At 37.0% G+C, this 24,664-nt stretch overlaps 1 protein-coding gene across 1 annotated transcript in view; it reads right to left on the bottom strand.

Annotated features, from left to right (window-relative positions):
- Positions 1-2,110: 2,110 nt before the first annotated feature.
- Positions 2,111-24,664, bottom strand: part of crb2b (crumbs cell polarity complex component 2b) — a 58,781-nt gene continuing 36,227 nt past the window's right edge. The window contains exons 3-13 of the mRNA XM_083554393.1: positions 21,436-21,631; positions 19,695-19,834; positions 13,924-14,097; positions 13,722-13,835; positions 6,837-7,760; positions 6,197-6,756; positions 5,763-5,928; positions 4,390-5,260; positions 3,677-3,793; positions 3,452-3,578; positions 2,111-3,220 (exon numbers count right to left, since the gene is read on the bottom strand). Of these exons, the coding sequence (XP_083410519.1) occupies positions 2,999-3,220; positions 3,452-3,578; positions 3,677-3,793; positions 4,390-5,260; positions 5,763-5,928; positions 6,197-6,756; positions 6,837-7,760; positions 13,722-13,835; positions 13,924-14,097; positions 19,695-19,834; positions 21,436-21,631 (3,611 nt within the window). The 3' untranslated portion in view covers positions 2,111-2,998. The remainder of the gene's footprint in view (positions 3,221-3,451; positions 3,579-3,676; positions 3,794-4,389; positions 5,261-5,762; positions 5,929-6,196; positions 6,757-6,836; positions 7,761-13,721; positions 13,836-13,923; positions 14,098-19,694; positions 19,835-21,435; positions 21,632-24,664) is intronic.

Below are 24,664 nucleotides of genomic sequence, written 5' to 3' on the forward strand. Positions count from 1 at the left end.
TGGTGTTTCTATTTCAGCATGAACGGCTGTCAAAGACCTTGGGGTAATTATTGACCCTAGTCATCCTTTGAGGCTCACGTGAATAATATCACCAGGATCGCCTTCTTTCAACTTAGAAATATTGCTAAAATTAGAAATATGATGTCGTTACAGGATGCAGAAAAACTAGTTCATGCTTTTGTTACTTCTAGATTAGACTAATGTAACGATTTACTGTCTGGATGTGCAAATAAGTGCATAAATAAGCTTTAGTTAGTTCAGAATGCAGCAGCAAGAGTCCTCACTAGATCTAGGAAATATGACCACATCACCCCTGTTTTAATCAGTCTACACTGGCTCCCAATCAAATCTCGCATTGATTATAAAATACTACTACTGACGTATAAAGCACTTAATGGTCTCGCACCGCAGTATCTGAGTGAACTTCTGTACCAGTATGATCCTCCACGCCTACTTAGATCAAAAGGTGCAGGCTATCTGTTGGTTCCTCAAATAATGAAGACTACAGCAGGGGCAGATCTTTCTCTTATAAAGCCTTTATGTATGTAGTTATGTAACAGCCTTCCAAACAGTGTTCAGGACTCAGACACAGTCTCTGTGTTCAAGTTGAGGTTAAAAACCTATTTATTTAGTGAAGCCTTTGACCAGTAGTTTTTTTTCTTAGGTTAAGGCTCAGATCTGGAGGGAACATGGATATAGAGTGTTTGGTGAACTGGGATATTTGTATGCTGTCGTCCCCTCACATTCACACGTTCACTCAGGTTTGTTGACGGTGGTGTGGTGGGTCGTCTCTTATCCCAGAGATCCCTCATGTCTGTATTACCTTCTGGTTCTCCCTTTTAGTTATGCTGCCATAGCGAGTCTTGCCGGAGTTCAAACTGCACAGTGACATTAACTTTCATACAACAATAAGGACACTTAATAATCCATATCCTTCTCTCTCTCTCTCTCTCTCTCTCTCTCTCTCTCTCTCTCTCTCTCTCTCTCTCCCTCGGCCGAGTTAAACATGCTCCTGAGGCTCCAGTGACCACTGTTCCTGCCCCTCTCCCCTCCGTGGATCTTCCCACTTCATCCAGGCCTGCCTCTGGATAGTGTTCTCTTCGACTGGAGGCCACTCTGTGCAGCTTGGGACGGTTTCTCATCAACGCCTTGGGTGGTTTCATGATTCCGGAGTAAGAACGGGCGCTTTGAGGATGGATTGGACTGTAGTTAATGTCAACAGTGACTCCTACACTGACTCAGGAATACAGTTCGCTTCTGATCATCAACACTGTACCTCGCAACATTGTATATCTGCTTTAAATGGACATTCGGTGCAACCCAGATGAGGATGGGTTCCCTCTTGAGTCTGGGTTCTCTCAAGGTTTCTTCCTTATGCCATCTCGGGGAGTTTTTCCTTGCCACGGTTGCTCATCAGGGACAAAATTACTTACAAAGAACATATTTACTTTTAATCACCACATTATCTGTATAAAGCTGCTTTGAGACAATGGTCACTGTTAAAAGCGCTATACAAATAAAAATGAATTGAATTGAATTGAATAATAATGTTCTATTGTTCTCTAATCAGCCTGATGACCCAAAAGTTTACCTTGAAGATAATGTCATCACCCTACTGTTGTCTATAACCTTTAGAAGTGTATATAGACTGTTATCTACATACACATTTGAATATATTTGTTAAATGTTTTAGCACTCTGTTGCTTAATTTGGACTGATGTTTGTTAGTGCTGATTTCACAGAAATCCTTGGTATTTAGATGATTAACATGGAGATCTGTTTTTGTTTTCTTGTTAATCAAACTAGGAAACCTGTTCAATGTATCTTAGTAAAAGAATGTTCCTGCACCTAATCCTTTATCACTGATACCCACTAGAATAATGTGTTGCTCTATTTTAAGTGTAGCACACTGGTATGCGAGTCTCACACTGAACCACGTGGAATGTTTTGTATTTTACTCCCTTCAACAGTCAGATCACTGCAGCTTAGTAGTTAGCCAAGTGAGGAGAGAAAGACATTATTGCCCCAAAGAAATTGTGTATTGAGAAAAATAACTTTATATCAATTCTATTTAGAGCTTTAATGGTAATGTTAAAAATTAAAACCAAAGTTTTGGAGTACCTCAATAAATAAATTTATTAAATCATTTTGGCTTGTATATTTACAAGAAAATTTAACTACTGGTGACCTACTTAACATACTATAACATTAACACACTCATGGATATGATTTACATATCCATTGTCATGTCCCTTACTAAGAAAGATGCTAAAACAGTAAAAGAAATTCACATGCAATAATAATAAAATTAGCCATTGTAGGATAGGTCTTTCAAAAACATTTCCAGTGAATGTGACATTAAAAACAAAAAAAGTCCAGTGTTTAGAAAAACATAATAGTTGCAGTGTCTTCAGACTGAGATGGTTAATAAAAAAGAAAAGAAAACCTGAAATACAAAATTGGTAAAAATCCATAGTAGTAAAAATATATTTTATATTAAAAGGTTAGTTAGCTAGTATGTGTAGTTCAAGTTGGAAGATTATGGTATAGTACAGTATAAACAATTACAACTACTTTTGTGTTGATATGTGTGGAATACTATAGTTGGCGTTTACCAAATATGTAATACAATATTAATTTAAGGTTTTTCTGGAGATTTTTAGTTGAACAAAAAAAAATAGATTTTAGAACATAAAATTATATTTTATATACCCAGGAAAATCTATATTAATACTATTCAAAGTTATAAAATATATGACTTACTGAGTTTTGAAACATTATATTTGTATTTATAGGTCAAATCTTTTAGCAACTATGCCACACATTATGAATTAAAAAAAATCTCATTATTTAAGTTACTTACTCACAGTGCTTCTGCTATTTTATTTGTATATTGTCACAAGTCCTTGTGATGATCATAGTATTTTCAAATATTGTTTAACATCAAGGGAGCCCCATATTAGGTTAATAATTTTTTTTTACTTTATGCACAAAGTCCTTAAATCAGCCTTTCCTCAGGAGGCACTTTAAGTACGCTGCCCATTTCAAGACGAGCTCCTGCCACTTCTTGTTGGCTGGGGCTATAGGTGCCTTCAGACTGTCGTTTCCTTCGTGCAGTGAGCATCATGCAACCCAGACCAACTACAGCCAGCAAAGCAGCAAAACACATCAATGGGATTGCCACTACAAGCCAGGGGATGCTCTCCATCTGCTGCTGCCTCTTGGTAGAGGTAGTGTTGAAAGTGGAGAAAGCAAGGTATAGTAAAACAGAAAAAAATGTTTGAGTTTTAAGCTATATAAATCTTTTTTTTCACTTACAGCAAAATTTCTTTTTTTCCATCTCATGTACCAAGAAGACCATAATTACTGCAGTGACAAAGTACCTGAATAATTATGTTTCATATGTCATATAGACTATAGTATGTTATTCCTACATAATAAGTAAACTTACAGGAGCCTCGCAGTTATCTCCACTGAAACCTGGCAAGCACTCACAATGGTAATGATTTTGCCGATTCATGCAGGTGCCTCCGTTGAGACAGGGGTTGTACTCACACTCATCTATCTTCTTCTCACATCTAGAAAGAGAGATGGGTCTTACTAATTCTGGTTTAAGGTAGCTAGTTGGACTGAGATGACGTATACCATTATTATGTTAACAAAAATAATCTTTCACCTCCCTCCAGTGTATCCAAGCCCACAAGTACAGTTGGCCCCCCAGGGTCCATCCATACAGACTCCTTCATTAGTACACTGCACATCTACTCCACACTGTAGTGGAGGGAAGCTCCATCTATTGGAAACAGAAAAGGCCAATGGATTATTTTAGAATACATTTGACTGAATCATAAGATATAAAGGTGTCATGTACCAACACAGGTAATTGTAAGGATAGCTACTATATATTTTTACCATATTATAATTTTTTTCATCACAAATTTGCTGGGTGGCATTGTAAACCTTTTTTCAATTTTATTACTTTATTTATTTTTTATTAAATGTTGTACCCTGACTGGCAATAAAATTATAACCAATGACATGTCAAATGAAAGACATTGATATTAGTACCCTGGCAACTGTCACAGGATAGGATATAATAGGCAGCTAGGGAACAGTCCAGACATTGTACCATATTTAGTTATCAGTACAAAAATACATTTATATTTAGCATAGTTTATAACAAAATACATTTGTCTTAATAAATTATGACATGGTCATGTTAGTAATATGATAAGAAATTTTTATGAAAATGTTAACATGGTTTACACTTTCTTCATTGTATGTATTACATAGGAACCTATTCCTTAATTAGTTAATAAGTATCATCCAAGTCCACCAAACAATTGCCATAAAATAAAAAGTAATATAAAGGAGATATCTTTTACTCACTGGCAGTGTGGACCACTGAATGCTGGATGACAGATGCATGTATATCCACCCACAGTGTTCATGCAGGACCCTGAGTTTTCACAATGCAGCTCTTGGCACTCATTTACATCCTCATCACAGTGCTTTCCCCTATAGCCCTGGGCACACTGGCACTGGTATTCCCCAGGAAGGTTCCTGCAGGCCCCATTGATGCAAGGCCCAGAAATGCATTCATCAACATCATCCTGGCAGTTTTCACCCTGCCAGCCTGGGGCACAGTCACAGCTATAGTGATTAAAGAGGTCTTTGCATGAGCCATTATTTAAACAAGGATACCCTAAACATAACGGTGCACCACTGCATCCAATTTGTGGCTCCTTTTTGCTTCCATAATAGATAAATTGCGAAAATTGGGGTGCTTCTTCATAAATGCTACCTATCAGTGGCAGATACACTCCTCCTATCCTGATTTCACCAAGACAGCCAGTAAAGTTTTCTGCCAACCACACAGTAGAATGGTTAAATAAATCCAAGTTTCCAGCAAATGCTTGGCTCAAACCAATCAATTGCCCATCCACAGTGAGGTCCCAAGGAGACAAAGCATAGCGTGAACCTTTATTCCTGAGCTCAACATGATGCCATTTTCCATCTGAAACTTCCACCTCACTGAAGAAAGCGAACACCTCCTGGCTTTTGGTATTACGGATCTTGACCTGAATGGAGGAATTCAAGAGGCCCAGGTAGAAAAGCTCTACATCATTGGAGGCACGAAGAAGCGTTCCATTCTCTGTTCGAGTCCTCAATTTCACAGAAACCATCATCACAGTATCAGATAAAGAGCCCCTGGCACTGTACTTCAAAGCATTGTTTTCAAATGTGCCATTGGTCAAGCCTAGAGATTGTATATATAAAAAAAAATGTTTAAGCATAATTAATAGAAAAACATTAGCAAGATTTTAATTGAAATCATCTTGTACACCAGTCTGTTCATTGTTTCATTCATCTCACTAATTGTTTTTACTTGTCAGAATCATAGTATTGCTAAGAAATTCTAAACATACAATTCAGAATAGAATTTTATATATATATATATATATATATATATATATATATATATATATATATATATATATATATATATATATATATATATACATACACACAATAATTTTTTTCTTTTGGCAAATACATATAGGGTTAATTTCATAACATAAATATGTATTGCAATATCCATATCTTTTTGTACAGCCTCATGTTAAAAAATGTTTTGAACCATAAAAAAGTATCTTAGTATTTCAAACACTCTTAGGACTTGATAAATTAACACCTATTCCAATATCTGTATAAAATCTGTATCCAAGGCTAAGACAGAAATGCATACGATTAATACTCACATTCATATCCATCAGGCAGGTTCACACAACGGCTACCCATGGCACATGGATTGCTAGCACACCACACTCGAATGTCACATGTTTTTCCAGTGTAGTTCAGTGTACAGGAACAGATGAAGTCATTCCAGTTGACCATGCATTTTCCTCTGTTCAGACATGGTTTACCCTATTGGATGTAAACATTTAGAATTAAAAGATTAGATGCACATTTTCAGAAAGATTGTGATAATGATTATATCATTCAACACACCAATCCATTCATTTGTTTTGTTGAACCAGCAGGCTAATATAAACATTAACCTAAGCATGGGTTAATTCTTCTGAAATGTTATCATCTAAACATACTGTAGTATAATACTTTGAGTTATGTCAAGTTTATTTAGTTATAAGTGATACTTATTTTTAGATTTGTCCACAAGAAACAAATACCTCACCTTACATGCTTCATCGCTGACACAGTGCTCCAGCAAGTTATGTGCAATGTCTGCTAAGTAGCTTGGATCTTCATGTTTTTTTATTATTTTGTTTCTGTACATGTAGAGCTGGGAATCATCCAGACGTATGTCCTGTAGGCAACCTTTGAAATAGCCACCCCAAGGTATGGTGTCACCTTCTTTAGGAAGTCCACCAATATATACCACATCTCCTGCCTGCACTTCAAGCTCAGGAAAAGTCCCAAATCTAAAAAGTATTTCAGTGTGATTGAAGTATAAAAATCCTCCCTGGACATCAATGGTAATAAGCACCTTTTTCCCATCTGTGATAAATGTAGAACTCTCTCTAATAGAAGAGTACACAACAACATTTATTGTGCCTCTTCTTAGAAACACTGAGAAGTATGCCTGATTTCCTCGTTTTATTTGGAGAATAAGTCCACTGGTTTTGAGTGTTCTCAATAAAAATGATATACTGATGTTAACAGCATGGCTCCGAGTTATAGTGAATGTAGCAAAGCTTTTATTATGCTCATGACTAAATGTCCATGAAGGGTACTCTGAAAAGGAAGGCAATAAATAAATAAACACACACATTTCATATATGTAAATTAGCCATTTATACCAGTCAGGATCTTACCATGGGAACAGATGTTTCCAAAATATGGCCTTTGGCAGTCACATTTGTATTCGGTCCAAAGGTCTACACACTGTCCATGTTGAGAGCAAGAATCTAAATGGCACCATTCAGACTTCTCACAGCCCGGTCTGATGTAGACAGAATTATTTTGAGAGAAATTATAGGGCAGAATAAGCTGAGAACTGATTATAAAGTCCTCCATGCAACCAATAAATCCTGTCCATGTCTTTATTTTCTTCTGATAATCTTGTGGGACCCCACCAATGTAGATTTTCTCCAGACAATGTGTAGGAAAGAAAAAATGCTGATTGTGATCTTCCTGCTTAATATATGTGCCATTCTTATCTAAGAAACTCAAAACTAGCTTCTCATCTATGGAACCAGACACTGTCTGCCATAATCCATTATTAAAGTTACCATTAAATTTGACAAGCAGCATTAAATCCCCTGATTCTGCTGTAGCCAGGAGATTTCCCTCGATCAGCTCCAGTGTGAAGTAACATTGATCATTGCCTATGAAGAACAGTACTACATTTGATAAAGTTGTCCTGAATCGCAGCGAAATATTAGCCACGTTACTGTTATAAATCTTGTTATTAGGAACATCCACCTCAATATTGGATGCTTTAAAGAAAGAGAACGTGGTGGAAATGCTACAGGTGTCACCAGAAAAGCCAGAGTAACACGTGCATCGAAAAAGATGTTTGACTCCATGTAAGAGAGGTTCACATGTGCCTCCATTTTTGCAGGGATTATCTACACAGCCAGTCAAAGCAATGTCACAGTTACGGCCACCCCAAGGTAGCTGATCAGGTACAGATGTAGGGCAATGACACACATAGTCATTAATAGCATCTTCACACAAAGCACCATTCTGACAAGGTGCACTTTCGCACTCATCATTGTTCACCTCACATATGAAACCTAGAGGAAGAAAGAAGAAGAAAAGTAGCATTATTTAAAGCAATAATAAACAATAATGTAGTCCAGTTTCATTTGGTGATTGTTTTATTTCATTCATTCATTCATTTATATATAACTAAAACATTTAAATATTATCAATTACTTTTATTTTGCAGCAACTAATAGTTGCAGATTTAATCATTTTTAATATTTTGTATTTTGTTTTCAAAATATTTGGGCTGAGCCAGTTATGCTCTCAGTTGAAAAATCAGTTTTGATACTCAAGGAAATAAGCCTGCAATACCTCCTTATACGTTCCTATGCCTTTCTTTAAACATTCAGCACATTTAAATCAAGTCCTTTATAAACTGCTGTTGACAAAAAGACTGACTTAACATTAAATTCTTGATTGGATATTGCAGTATCATCACATATGCATTATAGAATTAAGGTCGAAATTGTGGAATTAAAATACTATTCTCCTATATTACATAGTACATAACTATAATAACATATTTGGGCATTTATGATTCTCAAACTTTTCTCATGTATCTCACATAAAGGTTGTAAGGTGAGAGTTTCAACTTTCTTAATGATAAAGAATATATTATTATACACAGTGTTTCATACCAGTTTATTGCAATTAATGCACATTTGCTTTAGTAGTAGGTATGACAGCATTTTCTGTAATAACAGATTAAAATCTGTCAAAGTACATTCCGACCAGGATTGCACACTGGAATTATTTTTACGGATTTATTTTGGCAGATTTGCTCCAAGTCCTTCATTTTGGTTAGTTGGTTGTTGAGTACAATATTATTTTTTTTTTTTTTTACTGTCTAATTCTAAATGAAGTGTTAAGTGGTTAAATTGTGTAATCTACCCTTTGAATCTGTTGCTACCAATAATCATTTAGCTGTTAGTACCATTGTTGTTAATTTTATCATTTAAAACTACTGATAATACAATCTTACAGGGTAAGCTATAAAACATGTTTAGTTTATAAAATATATTCGTTAAAATCCAATTAGTTCTAATTTGACAATATGCTACCAACATGTTCCCACCAGAGATCAGGAGCTGAAGGAACATACTATGATAGATTGTTAAGATTATAGATGATAAGATTATTTTACTCGCCTCTTTTAGTTCCCACTTTATATAAAAGTACCTTTAGACATTTAATTCACAAACACATTCAATATTTAAAATGTTATAATTAATATTCCACTATGCTTATAAAAGCCAATACAAACATTAAAAAAAAATATAAAAAAAAAGAAAAACATTTTCGTTATATTTATATAATAATAAGGCACACTTAAGTGCTCTCCATGAACAGTTCACTGCACAGTACACATTAACAATGATAAAACTATAATGGATGGACATTAGGTGCCACCCAGATGAGGACGGGTTCCGTTCTGAGTTTGGCTCCTCTCAAGGTTTCTTCCTCATACCATCTAACAGAGTTTTTTCTTGCTACTGTTGCCAATGGCTTGCTCATTAGGGAACAACTTATATCAACTTATCTGTGTAAACACTGCTTTGCAACAATGTTCATTGTCAATAGTGCTATACAAATAAAAGTTAATTAAATTGAATTTAATTGAAAGAAAATCTATTTAATTTGTTGTCATTGAATCATGTGAATTTATTAAAACATATTAAACAACAAAAAAATGGGTGGCATATTTAAATGCTTAACAACATAATCACAAGAAGTCAAGTCCTCCAGAATGCCATGCAAAGCAAATACACCAGCACTGTACCTGTAAGCAGCCCACACCAAAACACTGACACTTGCAATCCTTTCATTCTGCTAAAACATTCAAGTAACAGTGACGACAAGATCCTCAACAAACTGTGGCAGACAATAACAGAAAGTTGATGGGTCCCCAGGAAGCCAACTATAACAACTATATCTCTTGTTCTTTGTCACATCAGCAAGTCTTTCTCTTTCATGCCTTCTTTAAATCCTTGTCTCACAGGCAGTGGCACAGAAGCACAAAGAAATTAACACACACACACACACACACACACACACACACACACACACACACACACACACACACACACACACACACACACACACACACACTCAGTACCAGGCAGGCAGTGGTGAATTACAGAATGAGTCCATTACCACTCCCCCACAACCAAGCTGCTTCACTTTGCTGTCCTCTGTCAAACTTTTTTTTTTTCAAAGATTTTTTTCTTTCATTTGTTCCTTTTCAGTGCTGACACTAGGAATTCCTGTTCACACAGGGTGTTACAGACTGTGACGCACTCTGTATACAACCCAAATTTCAAGAAATGTAGGACAATTTGTAAAATGTAAATAAAAACACAATGCAATGGTTTGCAAATCTCAAAAATTTATATTTTACTCACAATAAAACAAAAAAAATCTAATGTTAAAACAGATATCAGATATTAAAGATTTATAATTTTATGTAAAGAAAAAGGTAATTTTTAATTTGGTGGCTGCAAAAGGTCTTAATAAAGTTGGGATATGGCCATGTTTACCACTGTGTAGTATCACGTCTTCTGTCCGTATACATTTGTATACTTAAGTTTTGGGAGAGGAATGTTGTCCCTTATGTGTCTGATGCATGATTCTAGCTGCCCAACAGTTCTGGGTTGTATTTTTCATTTTATGTTGCAACCAGTGTTTTCAAATGATGAAAGGTCCAGACTGCAGGTGGGCCAGATCAGTACCCGGACTCTACTACTACGAAGTCGTGCTATAATAGATGCTGTAACAGATGCATTATGCAGTTAGCATTGTCTTGCTCAAAAATGGATTCCGTTCCCTGAAATTTTGTCTGGATGGAAGCATTTGTTGCTCTAAAACCTTTACAGTATATGCCATATAGCATTGATGGAGCCTTTCCAAATATGCAAGCTGCCCATTACACAGCCATTAATGCTCTCCCATACCATCAGAAATTGGGCTTTTTGATCTGAGCACGGATAACAAGCCAGATGGTCCTTCTCTTCTTTTTAGTCCAGAGGATGTGGTGTTCATGGTTTCCAAAAAAAAAAAAAAATTATATTCGTCTGACCACAGAACAGTCTTCCAGTTTGCCTTAGTACATTTTAAATGAGTTTAGGCCCTGAGAGGATAGTGGTATTTCTGTTCACGCATGCCTTCTTTGCATGATAGAGATTTAACCTGCATTTGTGGATAACATGGCAATCTTTGATCCAAGACAATGATTTCTGGAGATATGAATGAGCCCATGCAGTGATTTCCATTACAGAATCATGAATCATTCTAAATACAGAAGATTACGACCATACAATATTGGTTTTCACCCTTCTCCCTTGTGCTATTGTGATATTTCTCCAGATTCCTTGAAACTTTTAATGATATTATGTTCTGTAAATCATATATTCAACTGTTTTGCAATGTTATGTTGAGAAACATTGTGTCTACAAATTGTGAAAAGATTTCAGAATAGTCTTTTACTAATTGGTGAAGCTTTGACCATTTTAACTTCTGAGAGACTGCCTTTCTAAGATACACTATTTATACCCAAACATCCTACTGACCTGTTGTCAATTAACCTCATTAGTTGGCAAATGTTTCTCCAACTGTTTAATTTTAATAACACTTACTTTTTTTGCACATCTGTTGTCCCCTCCCAACTTTTTTTGAGATGAGTTACAGCCATCAAATAAAGAAAATACATTATTTTCTTCCTGAAAATTTTTACATTTCCTCACTTCATGTCTTCTATGTTCTATTGTCAATAATATATGATTTTATGAATGTCCAAACATTTTTGGAATTGGTGTTGTAGATTAAGCACTTTTAGGGAAGATATGAGACCTTTGAAATCTCTTACACAGCACACACAATTTCATTTAATAATTTTAACTACTTTAACTATTTTTGTTTTAACTATTCCTTTTTTGCTGAAAATATTTTAGTACAAACTGCTACATTTCCAACTTGTGCATACACACAGGTTATCAAGGCAAACCATGAACAAATATGTACAGTGAAGAAAATAAGTATTTGAACACCCTGCTATTTTGCAAGTTCTCCCACTTAGAAATCATGGAGGGGTCTGAAATTGTCATCGTAGGTGCATGTCCACTGTGAGAGACATAATCTAAAAAAAAAAAATCCAGAAATCACAATATATGATTTTGAAACTATGTATTTGTATGATACAGCTGCAAAAAAGTATTTGACCACCTGAGAAAATCAATGTTAATATTTGGTACAGTAGCCTTTGTTTGCAATACAGTGGTCAAACGTTTCCTGTAGTTTTTCACCAGGTTTGCACACACTGCAGGAGGGATTTTGGCCCACTGCTCCACACAGATCTTCTCTAGATCAGTCAGGTTTCTGGCCTGTCGCTGAGAAACATGGAGTTTGAGCTCCCTTCAAAGATTCTCTATTGGGTTTAGGTCTGGAGACTGGCTAGGCCACGCCAGAACCTTGATATGCTTCTTACAGAGCCACTCCTTGGTTATCCTGGCTGTGTGCTTCAGGTCATTGTCATGTTGGAAGACCCAGCCTCGACCCATCTTCAATGCTCTAACTGAGGGAAGGAGGTTGTTCCCCAAAATCTCGCAATACATGTCCCCGGTCATCCTCTCCTTAATACAGTGCAGTCGCTCTGTCCCATGTGGAGAAAAACACCCCCAAAGCATGATGCTACCACCCCCATGCTTCACAGTAGAGATGGTGTTCTTGGGATGATACTCATCATTCTTCTTCCTCCAAACACATTTAATGGAATTATGACCCAAAAGTTCTATTTTGGTCTCATCTGACCACATGACTTTCTCCCATGACTCCTCTGGATCATCCAAATGGTCATTGGCAAACTTAAGACGTGCCTGGACATGTGCTGGCTTAAGCAGGGGAACCTTCCGTGCCATGCATGATTTCAAACCATGACGTCTTAGTGTATTACCAACAGTAACCTTGGAAACGGTGGTCCCACCTTTTTTCAGGTCATTGACCAGCTCCTCCCGTGTAGTTCTGGGCTGATTTCTCACCTTCCTTAGGATCATTGAGACCCCACGAGGTGAGATCTTGCATGGAGCCCCAGTCCGAGGGAGATTGACAGTCATGTTTAGCTTCTTCCATTTTCTAATGATTGCTCCAACAGTGGACCTTTTTTCACCAAGCTGCTTGGCAATTTCCCCGTAGCCCTTTCCAGCCTTGTGGAGGTGTACAATTTTGTCTCTAGTGTCTTTGGACAGCTCTTTGGTCTTGGCCATGTTACTAGTGGGATTCTTACTGATTGAATGGGGTGGACAGGTGTCTTTATGCAGCTAACAACCTCAAACAGGTGCATCTAATTTAGGATAATAAATGTAGTGGAGGTGGACATTTAAAGGGCAGAATAACAGGTCTTTGAGGGTCAGAATTCTAGCTGATAGACAGGTATTCAAATACTTATTTGCAGCTGTATCATACAAATAAATAGTTTAAAAATCATATATTGTGATTTCTGGATTTTTTTTTTTTTTAGATTATGTCTCTCACAGTGGACATGCACCTACGATGACAATTTCAGACCCCTCCATGATTTCTAAGTGGGAGAACTTGCAAAATAGCAGGGTGTTTAAATACTCACTGTATATGGCACATGCAGTAGATTTGTTCACCTTTCCTCTATTTGCCTTTGTCTTTCTGATATTACATTTATTACACTTTATTGTTCTGTAGCTTTTTAAAATTACTAGTACAACTACTTGGCAGTCTACATATTGGCTATAAAACTCATATCCTGGAAGGCATTAAGTCAGTACCTTTGGTTTTTTTTTTTCTTAAAACACACTGAATACAGACTTTTTATTTAACTGATGATTTCAACCAGATGTGTTACATAACAAAAAATTCTAAACTCTGTAGGACTGAAGTATAAGATTTCTGGTCCATGGTGATATCACTTTAAAGAAAGGGATCTGGTCTGAAAAAGAGATCAATGTAAAATAACTAATGAAACTCACCTGTGAACCCTGGAGAGCAAGAACATTTATATGCATTAATTAGATCCTCACAGCTTCCACCATTTAGGCATGGTGCAAATTCACACTCATCTATGTTAAGTGAACAGTTTTCACCTGAAAATCACCACAGAGCACATCATCATCATGAAACTGTCTAAAACAAAACAGTATGTTAAGCAAAGAAGATTGATTACAAATTCACCTGTAAACCCGGATAAACATTTGCAGTGAAAGCCGGCAGCATACTTGAAGTTGAAAGATTTGCCCAAAACACCATAATGTCTCTGGTCAGAATGCTGAAAACAACTGCCACCATTCTCGCAAGGCTGAGGCTCACATTCATCCACATCGATCTCGCAGTTCTTTCCCTCATAACCTGTGGCATGACAGACAAAAGTATATAACCTTTGTACAGTAAATCCAGTGTAAAAATAATGTAATGTAATAATGTGTTCCTGATACAAGTGTTACACTATATTGACATAATTTCTTCTCTATAATGTTCTCTTGTGAATCATTTAGAATATTTTTAAATATCCCAAAAAGTTTCAAAAACATACACACTCTAGTACCAGTCAAATGTTTAGACACTTTCTCCTTCAGTGTTCTCTATTTACTTATATTCAACATTGTACATTAATACAGAAGACATCCAAACAATGAAAGAGCACGTATGGAATTTTGTATTAAACAAAAATGTGTTAAACAACCCAGAATAGGTTTTATATTTTATATTGTCCAAAATAGCTAAATTTACATGTGATAACAAACAGTTTAGCAAACTCATGGCATTCTCTCATCAGATTCACATGGTAGTCATTTGGAATGGTTTTCAATTGACAGGTGGGCTTTGACAGATAACTCAACATCTAGTGAGACTGGGGAAATTCATATCAAAAGGTTGTACTATCAGCACTGGTGCCCCCCCAGGGATGTGTTCTCTCCAAACTGCTCTTCTCCCTGTACACCAAGGACTGCACCTCTACAGACCCCTCTGTCCAGCTCCTAAAGTTTGCAGATGAAACTACAGTTATTGGCCTCGTCAAAGACTGTGAGGAGTCTGCAATTAGAAGCAAGGTTGAGCTGCTGACCAGCAGCAGTGGAGTCATTCAGGTTCCTCTGCACCCTGCACCATCATCTCTGGAGGCCTAAAGTGGGACAATCACATCGACTCCATTGTTAAAAAGGCTCAACAGAGCCATCATCGAGTCAGTCTTCTGATGTTTGAGGTCTAGCCAAACCAGTAAGTTATTGAAGTGCACAGGACTAAATCTGTGATGGCTGAGTAGAACTGTGTAAGCAGCTCCTGTGACAGGTTGAATTTACTCAACTGGTGAAGTATATACATCCTCTGTTGGGCCTCTTTAACAATGGAGAGGATGTGGTTGTCCTACTTTTGGCCTTCAGAGATGATGGTGCCCAGGACCCCTAATAAGGACGGTTCGAACAGCTGAAAGGATTATTGGTGCTCCCCTGCCCACCCTTCAAGAACTGTACACATTCAGAGTTTGCCGTCTGGCCAACGCTACAGAGCACTGAACACCAGGACAGCAAGGCACAAGAAAAGTCTCTTCCCCAGGCAATCTACCTCATTAACACAACACTTAATGCTCTCCCCATTGTGCAATAAAAAAAAAATATGTGCAATACAACTTCTTACTTATTTATGTAACAATTCCAGATATTTCCCCCTCCAGCCCACCAGAGGGAGCCATCGCCCACGTTTTGAACACCTTCAGGGCAAAGTTCACTTCTTTTTGTTAGCCTTTTTAGCCAATGCTCATGTTGATCTATGTTGCAAAGTTTTGTATCTCCTAGCACGTTTCAAGCTGTTACTTTATTTCATGTTCTCAGATCTACAGGTTTTGACCCAGCTATACTTTCTGACCTTTTCTTCCTGCTTGTTGTATTTATAGGCTTTCTTTGCCTGGTGGACTGCCTTTTTGTGTACTGAACCTTGTTGCCTGCTACAGACTGAAGTGTTTGTGAATTACTAGTTTTGTTACGATTAATTAAACTGTAACATGGATTCTGCATAACCAGATTCTAAATCTACGTCACAATTTGCTTCTGTACTTTTGGGTGCAATATTACTCTATTTTCTTCTTAAAAATGTGCTATAATACTTTTTATACTTTTTTTTTATTATTGTATTTATATTTTTTTTATGTGCACCTAAAAAAGCTTCTGTCACTAAAACTAATTCCAAACAAGTGCAAACATACAAAGCTCATTCTGATTCTCATCAAGGGTTAATGTGTGACACTTTGCCTTCTTAATTTGCTTTAAAACATGAGTTGTCTTGTGCAGAGGAAAGAGTGAGCAGAGTAACTAGCCTTATCAGTACAACTATTAGCGACAACTACTGTACAACTCCATAATATGGCAAGAAACACTTAGTTCAATAAAGAGAAATTACAGTCTATCATTACTTTAAAAAATGAAGATCAGTCTATCTGAAAAATCTCAAGAACTTAAAATACATTCCCAGGTGCCCAAGAGAAGTCATGCTTCATATTCGCATTGCAGCAAAGAAGAACAACAAGCAGAAAAGACCTGCTTAGGTCAAGAAAAAAAAAAGAATGGACATAAGATCAGTGTGAAATTGTCCTTTGATTGTCTGATGAGTTCAAATTTGACATTTTTGGTTCTAGCCACTATATCTTTGTTAGACATTTAGATGGTTTCTGAATTTTTGGTTCCCACTGTGAAGCATGAAGGAGGAGGTGTGAAGTTGCTTTGCTAGTGACCCTGTTGGTTGCACTTACCCAGTTTGGCTACCACAGCATTTTGCAGAGACATGCTATCACATTTGTTTTGCACTTTTTTAAAACAGAACAATGACCTCAAAAACACTTCTAGGTTCTGTAAAAAAGAAAGTGATGTATTGCTTCATCAGATGAACTGGCACCCACAATCACCTGATTTAAAGTCAATTAAAATGGTTTGGGATGAGTTAGACTGTAAAGTGAAAGAAAAGCAGCCAACAAGGACTCATCACCTCTGGAAACTCAATTTAGATTGTTGGAAAACCATTCCAAGTGACTACCACATAAGGCTGACTGAGAGAATTGCCAAGATGGTGCAAAGCTGTCAAGAAAGCCAAAGGTGCCTACATTAAACAATATAAAATATATATTTATTTATACAGTGGTACCTTGACCTACGAGTGCATTAATGTAAGAGTTTTCTGAGGTACGAGCGGTTACTTGGTCGATTTTTTGCTTTGTTACGCGAGCAAAAAATTGAGGTACGAGCGCGAAACACCGCTGCTAGATGGCGAAACGAAGCCAGAAAGAAGGATTGTGGCGAAAATTAATATGAGCAAATAAGAAAGTTAAAAATTAAAAGTTTAGGGATACGTAGTGTACAGTAGTGATAGAGAGAGTAGCAAAAAAAAACGAGTTTTCCCTCCTCCTCCGCTTCTCGCCTTTCCCCCCCTGCCCCCCCGCCGGGATCTTCGTTAGCGCAAGTCGTCTCATCTCCAAGGTAAATACACTGTATAAAACCTTATTATATCTTTACACACTCTTTCTATTATGTTTTTATACAAGATGTGGTATTTAGAAATGTATTTTCTTTATTTAATAACATGAAACATAAAAACGCGGTGGCATTTTGAGGGTTGGAACGGATTATTGGCATTTAAAGTATTTTCTATGGGAAAATTTATTTGATGTGCGAGCAAATTGAGATACGAGCTAGTCCACAAAACAAATTATACTCGTAGGTAAAGGTACCACTGTATCTTAATAGAGTTACAATATTATAGTTAGTAGCTACTATATACTGTATAAGCATAACCTTATGGCCACTTATCAGGCAAAATATTATGACCACCTGCCTAATATTGTGTTGTTCTGTTTTTGCAGCCAAAAAGAGCATTAACAACATTAACTTCTTCAGCAATTTGAGCTACAGTAGCTCGTCTACATCAATTGACTTTGGCTGCCCATAACCCTGTCACTGGTTCATCATTGGTACCTCCTTGGACCATTTTTGATAGATACTGACCACTGCAGACTGGGAACACCCCACAAAAGCTGCAGTTTTGGAGATGCTCCAACCCAGTCAACTAGCTATCAAAATTTGGCCCTTGTCAAACTCACTAAAATCCTTACACTTGCCCATTTTTCCTGCTTCTGAAACATCAACTGTGAAGACGAAAATGGTATTTGCTGCCTACTATATCCCATCCAATAACAGGTGCTATGATGAAGAGAAAATCAGTGTTATTCACTTTACCGCTAATAACGTTATAATGTCAATGTTATGCCTGATTAGTGTTTATAGTATATTAGTTTTTTTTATTCTAATATAATTATTTAACATGTTTTGACTGCATAATTTTATATGTAGTCTGTAATAATTACAATGTATTATTAATACACCATGTCGAAAACAAAAATAAACTAATTCTCTACACCCTTTCTACTTCCACAAACATTAAGACAGCAGTTAAAAGTCAGGTATTACTAATGAACATAATTAGTTAATTAAGAAGAAGTCTGAAAACCTCTATAAAAACAGAAGATTTTGCAGTTTGGTGTTCTGGAGCAGGTGTATTGATATACCAGGAAGAAAGTACATTAGACATGAGATTCTATCCCACTGCTCTTTAAACAATACCAACGCAAAGTCATTCACATTGACAACAATGTACACATACACTGTGAATCTTGCTGCCTACTAATAAACATCCTTGAGTGATGTCAGGATGGTATTGCTATTACTGAGTATGGTGGCATTTGTCCATGTCATAATCCTTATGTTAAATTCAAGGGAATAAGTATGTGCACCAACTTCAATTCTATATTTCATTTTATCAATGTCTAAATATCAAGCTTATTGTCCTCACCAATTTCTATAAATAAAGCAATTTTCTACACCCTTCCTACTTCCACAAACATTGAGACAGCAATTAGCAGTCAATTGTTACTAATGAACATAATTAGTTAATCAACAACAAGTCTAAAAACCCCTATAAAAACAAAACATTAAGCAGTTTTGGAGTTCTTAAGCAGATGTATTGCTATGCCAAGAAAGTACATTAGCCATGACCTCATGGGTAAAGGTTTATAGTCATATTGAAACAAGTTGAAATCCACCATTGAACAGTATAAAGGATTATTTAAATATGAAATGCTTTCCAGTCTGTTACCAATCTTCCCAGCATTGGACAAAAACACAAAAAAAGCACTTTAGTTTGAAAAATAACAGCAGCAAATGAATCGCTTTGATTATCATGCACAGCTTAAATTTTTTTGTTTTACAAAAAACAACTTTGAACTCCAGGATATGCTCAAGACTAATATGAGGCAAACGTTTCTTTAAAACATCGTGAGAGACTGATAAACTCCTAATTTGTTATTGTTACTTAAATGTTCATTCATTCATTCATTTTCTCCCGCTTATCTGTAATTCGGGTCGCGGGGGCAGCAGTCTAAGCAGGCCCCCGCCTTCGACTGCTGCCCAATCCTCACAGCACCGTCCCTTACGGTCCCTCCTGCAGGTAGTGAGCCCAGGGGAAGGCGGCCCCACGTCACTCCGACGTCACGGACTTTGATATTTCCCTCGTAAGGGACCCCCGGAGCATAGAGGGTTAAGGGCCTTGCTCAAGGGCCCAAGAGTGGCAGCTTGGCGATACCGGGGCTTGAACCCCAGACCTTCCGATCGGCAACCCAGCGCCTTAACCGCTGGAGCCACCACTCCCCCTTACTACTTAAATGTTACTAAAATATATAGTGTCCTTATATTTCCCATGTGGTTTCTAAATGTACTACTCAACTCTAAAGTTATTTGTTTGTTAATAAAGTTGACAGAAGGCTCTGATAAAAAAAAAAAAAAAAAACTAAAAAGTTTTACTCTCTTTTTCTCATGACTGTATATAAAACAACTAACAGAAAATTCATTATGTTAGCAAATGCCATGAACAATGGCATTACTGTAATAATTAATTAAAAAGCAGGTTACCTGGCCAGCACTGACAGGTGTATTGATTAATTCCCTCAAGACAAGTGGCTCCATGCTGACAGGGCTCAGACTCACATTCCAAAATCTCTTCTTCACAAATTGAGCCAATAAACCCTGTCCCACTGCAATCACACTGATGCCTAAAATTGACACACAATATACATTTTAATTACTTGCCTGACATCAACCAAGTGGGTACATTGAATTCTATTTTAAAACATTTTTTAACAGTTGTATGTTGTTCATGATTTAAACTATATTTTTTGGGGGCTGCAACAACGAATCAATAAAATCTATAATATTCGATAATTAATTTGTTGTCAATTAGTGTCATTATTGATTAGTTGGGCTGCTCAAGTTATGGGTTAGCATGACGGTAGAATAACACAGCCGCTTGAGAAAATGGCAGACAGTACAGGGTCAACTGGTAGCAGAAAAAAGTGTACATCTGAAGTCATTCATGGCATTGGGGACATTTTATATAAAACGCAAGGCATGGGAACATTTTATATTAAATGCAACAAAGAAAACTGTACCTGGAAGTTATGCAAAGCTGAGCTTGTGTGGCATGGAAGTACCACAGTAATACATGAGCAAGTGTAAAGAAAACACACTGGTGTCACGGATGAAGGCAAAACATCAGCACGGTAAGCAAAAACTGTACAATCCTCATTATGTTAAAAAGGTTTTGTTTAATGAAGTGATATTGTGTAAACTGTTTGTTTGCTAACTTCGGGACAGTCATACTAGATCTGCTCTGTAATGACTCATGAGCATCAGGTTGCACGAATCACCTCGCTGGTGACATAGTGATGGATTCAATTAAAACGGTGCGAATAAATACAAAATCTAAAAGCAGCAAATAACAGCAGCAATAAGATATTACATTTTTAGTCACTGTTATTTGTACACCAATGCATATTTATTTATTTTTTTAAACAAGCCTGTTAGCTTGCTGAGTTTTTCCATTTCATTTTCTTTTTAAAGCATTTGTCTACTACAGCAGTTAACTTCTGCTTTCAATTGTGAGTTACTGCAGATTTACTATACGTTTAAATGCTTGGTTTCAATGTTTGTATATTTAATTTATGCATATATCATTAAATTATTATACAAAATTAAATTAATTATATATTTTAGATGCTTATTTCATCACATATGAACAAAATATCTGTATTTTTAAACAAAAATTGTCAAAACAATGTTGTATTATATTTTATATAGGTTTTCTTAAGCATGGTTGTCAACTTGCCATCTGCAAAATACAATACACATGTTGATTTACACAAATTGCTTCACCTGGCATACCTTGGATTGCAGACTAAGTGCTTGTACTCCTGTAACTAACTGCAGAATTGAGTGTTTCTTTTTGTAGAGGTTTACTGATGAGCAAAGTTGATTTTATTCGAAATAGATCAGTGCATGAATTGAGTCAGAATTGAGTTCTGAATTAGTGAGCTCTGTCTTACTGATCAGTCAATCTCATTGAGCATCATATATCGATATCAACTAAAGTTATGTTTTATTTACAAAATTATTTTGCGGTATCAACAAATATCCATGGTTCTATAAAGATTATATAAAATGTTTTTTACTGATAGTCCACAATAAAACAGCAGTTTCCAGTGTTTCAGCTCACAGCAAGTTTAAGTGTATTTATTTAACTGTAACTTCCACAGAAAAGCTGCAATAATCCAAAAGGCCTTTTAAAGTAAAAAAAAAAAACTCACATAATTCTTACCTGTTGACTAAATCAATACATGTGCCATTGTTGAGGCATGGCACACTAATACATTCATTGACATCCACATCACAGCTGATGCCTTCAAACCCAGGCATACATTCACATGTGTAAAAACCCACAAAGTCATGGCATGTAGCACCATTCTGGCAAGGAGTCTCTTCACACTCATCAATCTCAATTTCACAGTTCACTCCTACAATAAATAAATAGATAGATAGATAGATAGATAGATAGATAGATAGATAGATAGATAGATAGATAGATAGATAGATAGATAGATAGATAGATAGATAGATAGATAGATATAGATTACACGTTACACACACGAATATATATATATATATATATATATATATATATATATATATATATATATATATATATATATATATAGTGAGGAAAATAAGTATTTGAACACCCTGCTATTTTGCAAGTTCTCCTACTTAGAAATCATGGAGGGGTCTGAAATTGTCATCGTAGGTGCATGTCCACTGTGAGAGACATAATCTAAAAAAAAAATAATCCAGCAATCACAATATATGATTTTTAAACTATTTATTTGTATGATACAGCTGCAAATAAGTATTTGAACACCTGTTTATCAGCTAGAATTATGACCCTCAAAGACCTGTTAGTCTGCCCTTGAAATGTCCACCTCCACTACATTTATTATCCTAAATTAGATGCACCTGTTTGAGGTTGTTAGCTGCATAAAGACACCTGTCCACCCCATTCAATCAGTAAGAATCCAACTAGTAACATGGCCAAGACCAAAGAGCTGTCCAAAGACACTAGAGACAAAATTGTACACCTCCCAAAGGCTGGAAAGGGCTACGGGGAAATTGCCAAGCAGCTTGGTGAAAAAAGGTCCACTGTTGGAGTAATCATTAGAAAATGGAAGAAGCTAAACATGACTGTCAATCTCCCGCGGACTGGGGCTCCATGCAAGATCTCACCTCATGGGGTCTCAATGATCCTAAGGAAGGTGAGAAATCAGCTCAGAACTACATGGGAGGAGCTGGTCAATGACCTGAAAAGAGCTGGGACTACCGTTTCCAAGGTTACTGTTGGTATTACACTAAGACGTCATGGTTTGAAATCATGCATGGCACGGAAGGTTCCCCTGTTTAAACCAGCACATGTCCAGGCACATCTTAAGTTTCCAAATGACCATTTGGATGATCCAGAGGACTCATGGGAGAAAGTCATGTGGTCAGATGAGACCAAAATAGAACTTTTGGGTCATAATTCCACTAAACGTGTTTGGAGGAAGAAGAATGATGAGTACCATTCCAAGAACACCATCCCTACTGTGAAGCATGGGGGTGGTAGCATCATGCTTTGTGGGTGTTTTTCTGCACATGGGACAGGGCGACTGCACTGTATTAAGTAAAGGATGACCAGGGCCATGTATTGCGAGATTTTGGGGAACAACCTCCTTCCCTCAGTTAGAGCATTGAAGATGGGTCGAGGCTGGGTCTTCCAACATGACAATGACCCGAAGCACACAGCCAGGATAACCAAGGAGTGGCTCTGTAAGAAGCATATCAAGGTTCTGGCGTGGCCTAGCCAGTCTCCAGACCTAAACCCAATAGAGAATCTTTGTTTCTCAGCGACAGGCCAGAAACCTCACTGATCTAGAGAAGATCTGTGTGGAGGAGTGGGCCAAAATCCCTCCTGCAGTGTGTGCAAACCTGGTGTAAAACTACAGGAAACATTTGACCTCTGTAATTGCAAACAAAGGCTACTGTACCAAATATTAACATTGACTTTCTCAGGTGTTCAAATACTTATTTGCAGCTGTATCATACAAATAAATAGTTAAAAAATCATACATTGTGATTTCTGGATTTTTTTTTAGATTATGTCTCTCACAGTGGACATGCACCTACGATGACAATTTCAGACCCCTCCATGATTTCTAAGTGGGAGAACTTGCAAAATAGCAGGGTGTTCAAATACTTATTTTCCTCACTGTATATATATATATATATATATATATATATATATATATATATATATATATATATATACAGTGGAACCTCGGAGCTCGCGAGGGTTAGGGACCAAGACCGGTCGCGAGTTCCGAATTTTCGCGACCTTTTGATACGCCCCTTCCAACCCAGTAAAAACCCAAAGAACACTATACGAAATCGATTTAAATGAGTAAATAACACTTTCACTCCATAACACTTAATTATTAGACAATTTTAATGAGATCTGATCTGAATGAGAGTCGCCGGTCGGAATCAAAAGTCGCGAGCATGCGAGGTCGCGAGCGCTGAGGCCGCGGTTCCACTGTATACTGGTGTACTCTCACTTTCCTGAGATACTTTGTGTGTGTGTGTGTGTGTGTGTGTGTGTGGTTTGTATATATACAAAGTATCTCAGGAAAGTGAGAGTACACCAGTTACATTTTACCAAACATATTATTATATCATGTGGCAATACTATAAAAATGAAACTTGGGTATATTTTGAAGTAGTGCAGACTGTATAGCAGTACAGATTTAGTGTCTTCTGAAAATAATTCAACGTACAGCCATTATTGTCAAAATAGCTGCCAACCAAAGTTAGTACACCCTAAATCTCTGTTCTGGCACCGAGGTGATGGAATGAACATCCCCTAGAAGTCTGAGCAGCGGAGTCCCTGGCTATCTTCAAGAGACGGTTGAACACTTACCTCTTCCAGAAACACTTAAATTAGCACTTTCCAAGTTAGCATACCAGTGTAGATTTAATTATTGCTAGAGACTCAAAGCACTTTTTTAAATTGCTCTGGACAAGGGCGTCTGCTACATGCCACAAATGAAAATGAGTTACAGTACAGTGGACATTGTCATACAGAGGTTTTCCAAGACGGGTTCCACTCGAAAAAGGCCTCGTGAGGGTCAATCAAAGAAGTTGAGTCCTCGTGCTGTGCGTCAGGTGCAGAACCTGGCTTAAAAAACAGACAGATGAGTGCTGTCAGCATTGCTTTGGAGGCTGCAGAAGCGGACGGTCCACTTGTTAGCGTTCAGACCATACACCACACACACTGCAACAAGTCAGTTTGCATGGCTGTTGTCCCAGAAGGAAGTCTCTTCTGAAGCTCGCTCATAAGACACAGTTTGCTAAAGACAACCTATCATGAGCATGAATTACTGGAACCATGTCCTGTGGTCTGATGAGACTAAGATAAGACTAAGTTTTTGGCTCAAATGGTGTTCAAGTGTGGCAACGCCCTG

The sequence above is a fragment of the Silurus aristotelis genome (genome assembly GCF_946808225.1).
Source record: "Silurus aristotelis genome assembly, chromosome: 11".
In the NCBI taxonomy this organism is placed as follows: domain Eukaryota; kingdom Metazoa; phylum Chordata; class Actinopteri; order Siluriformes; family Siluridae; genus Silurus; species Silurus aristotelis.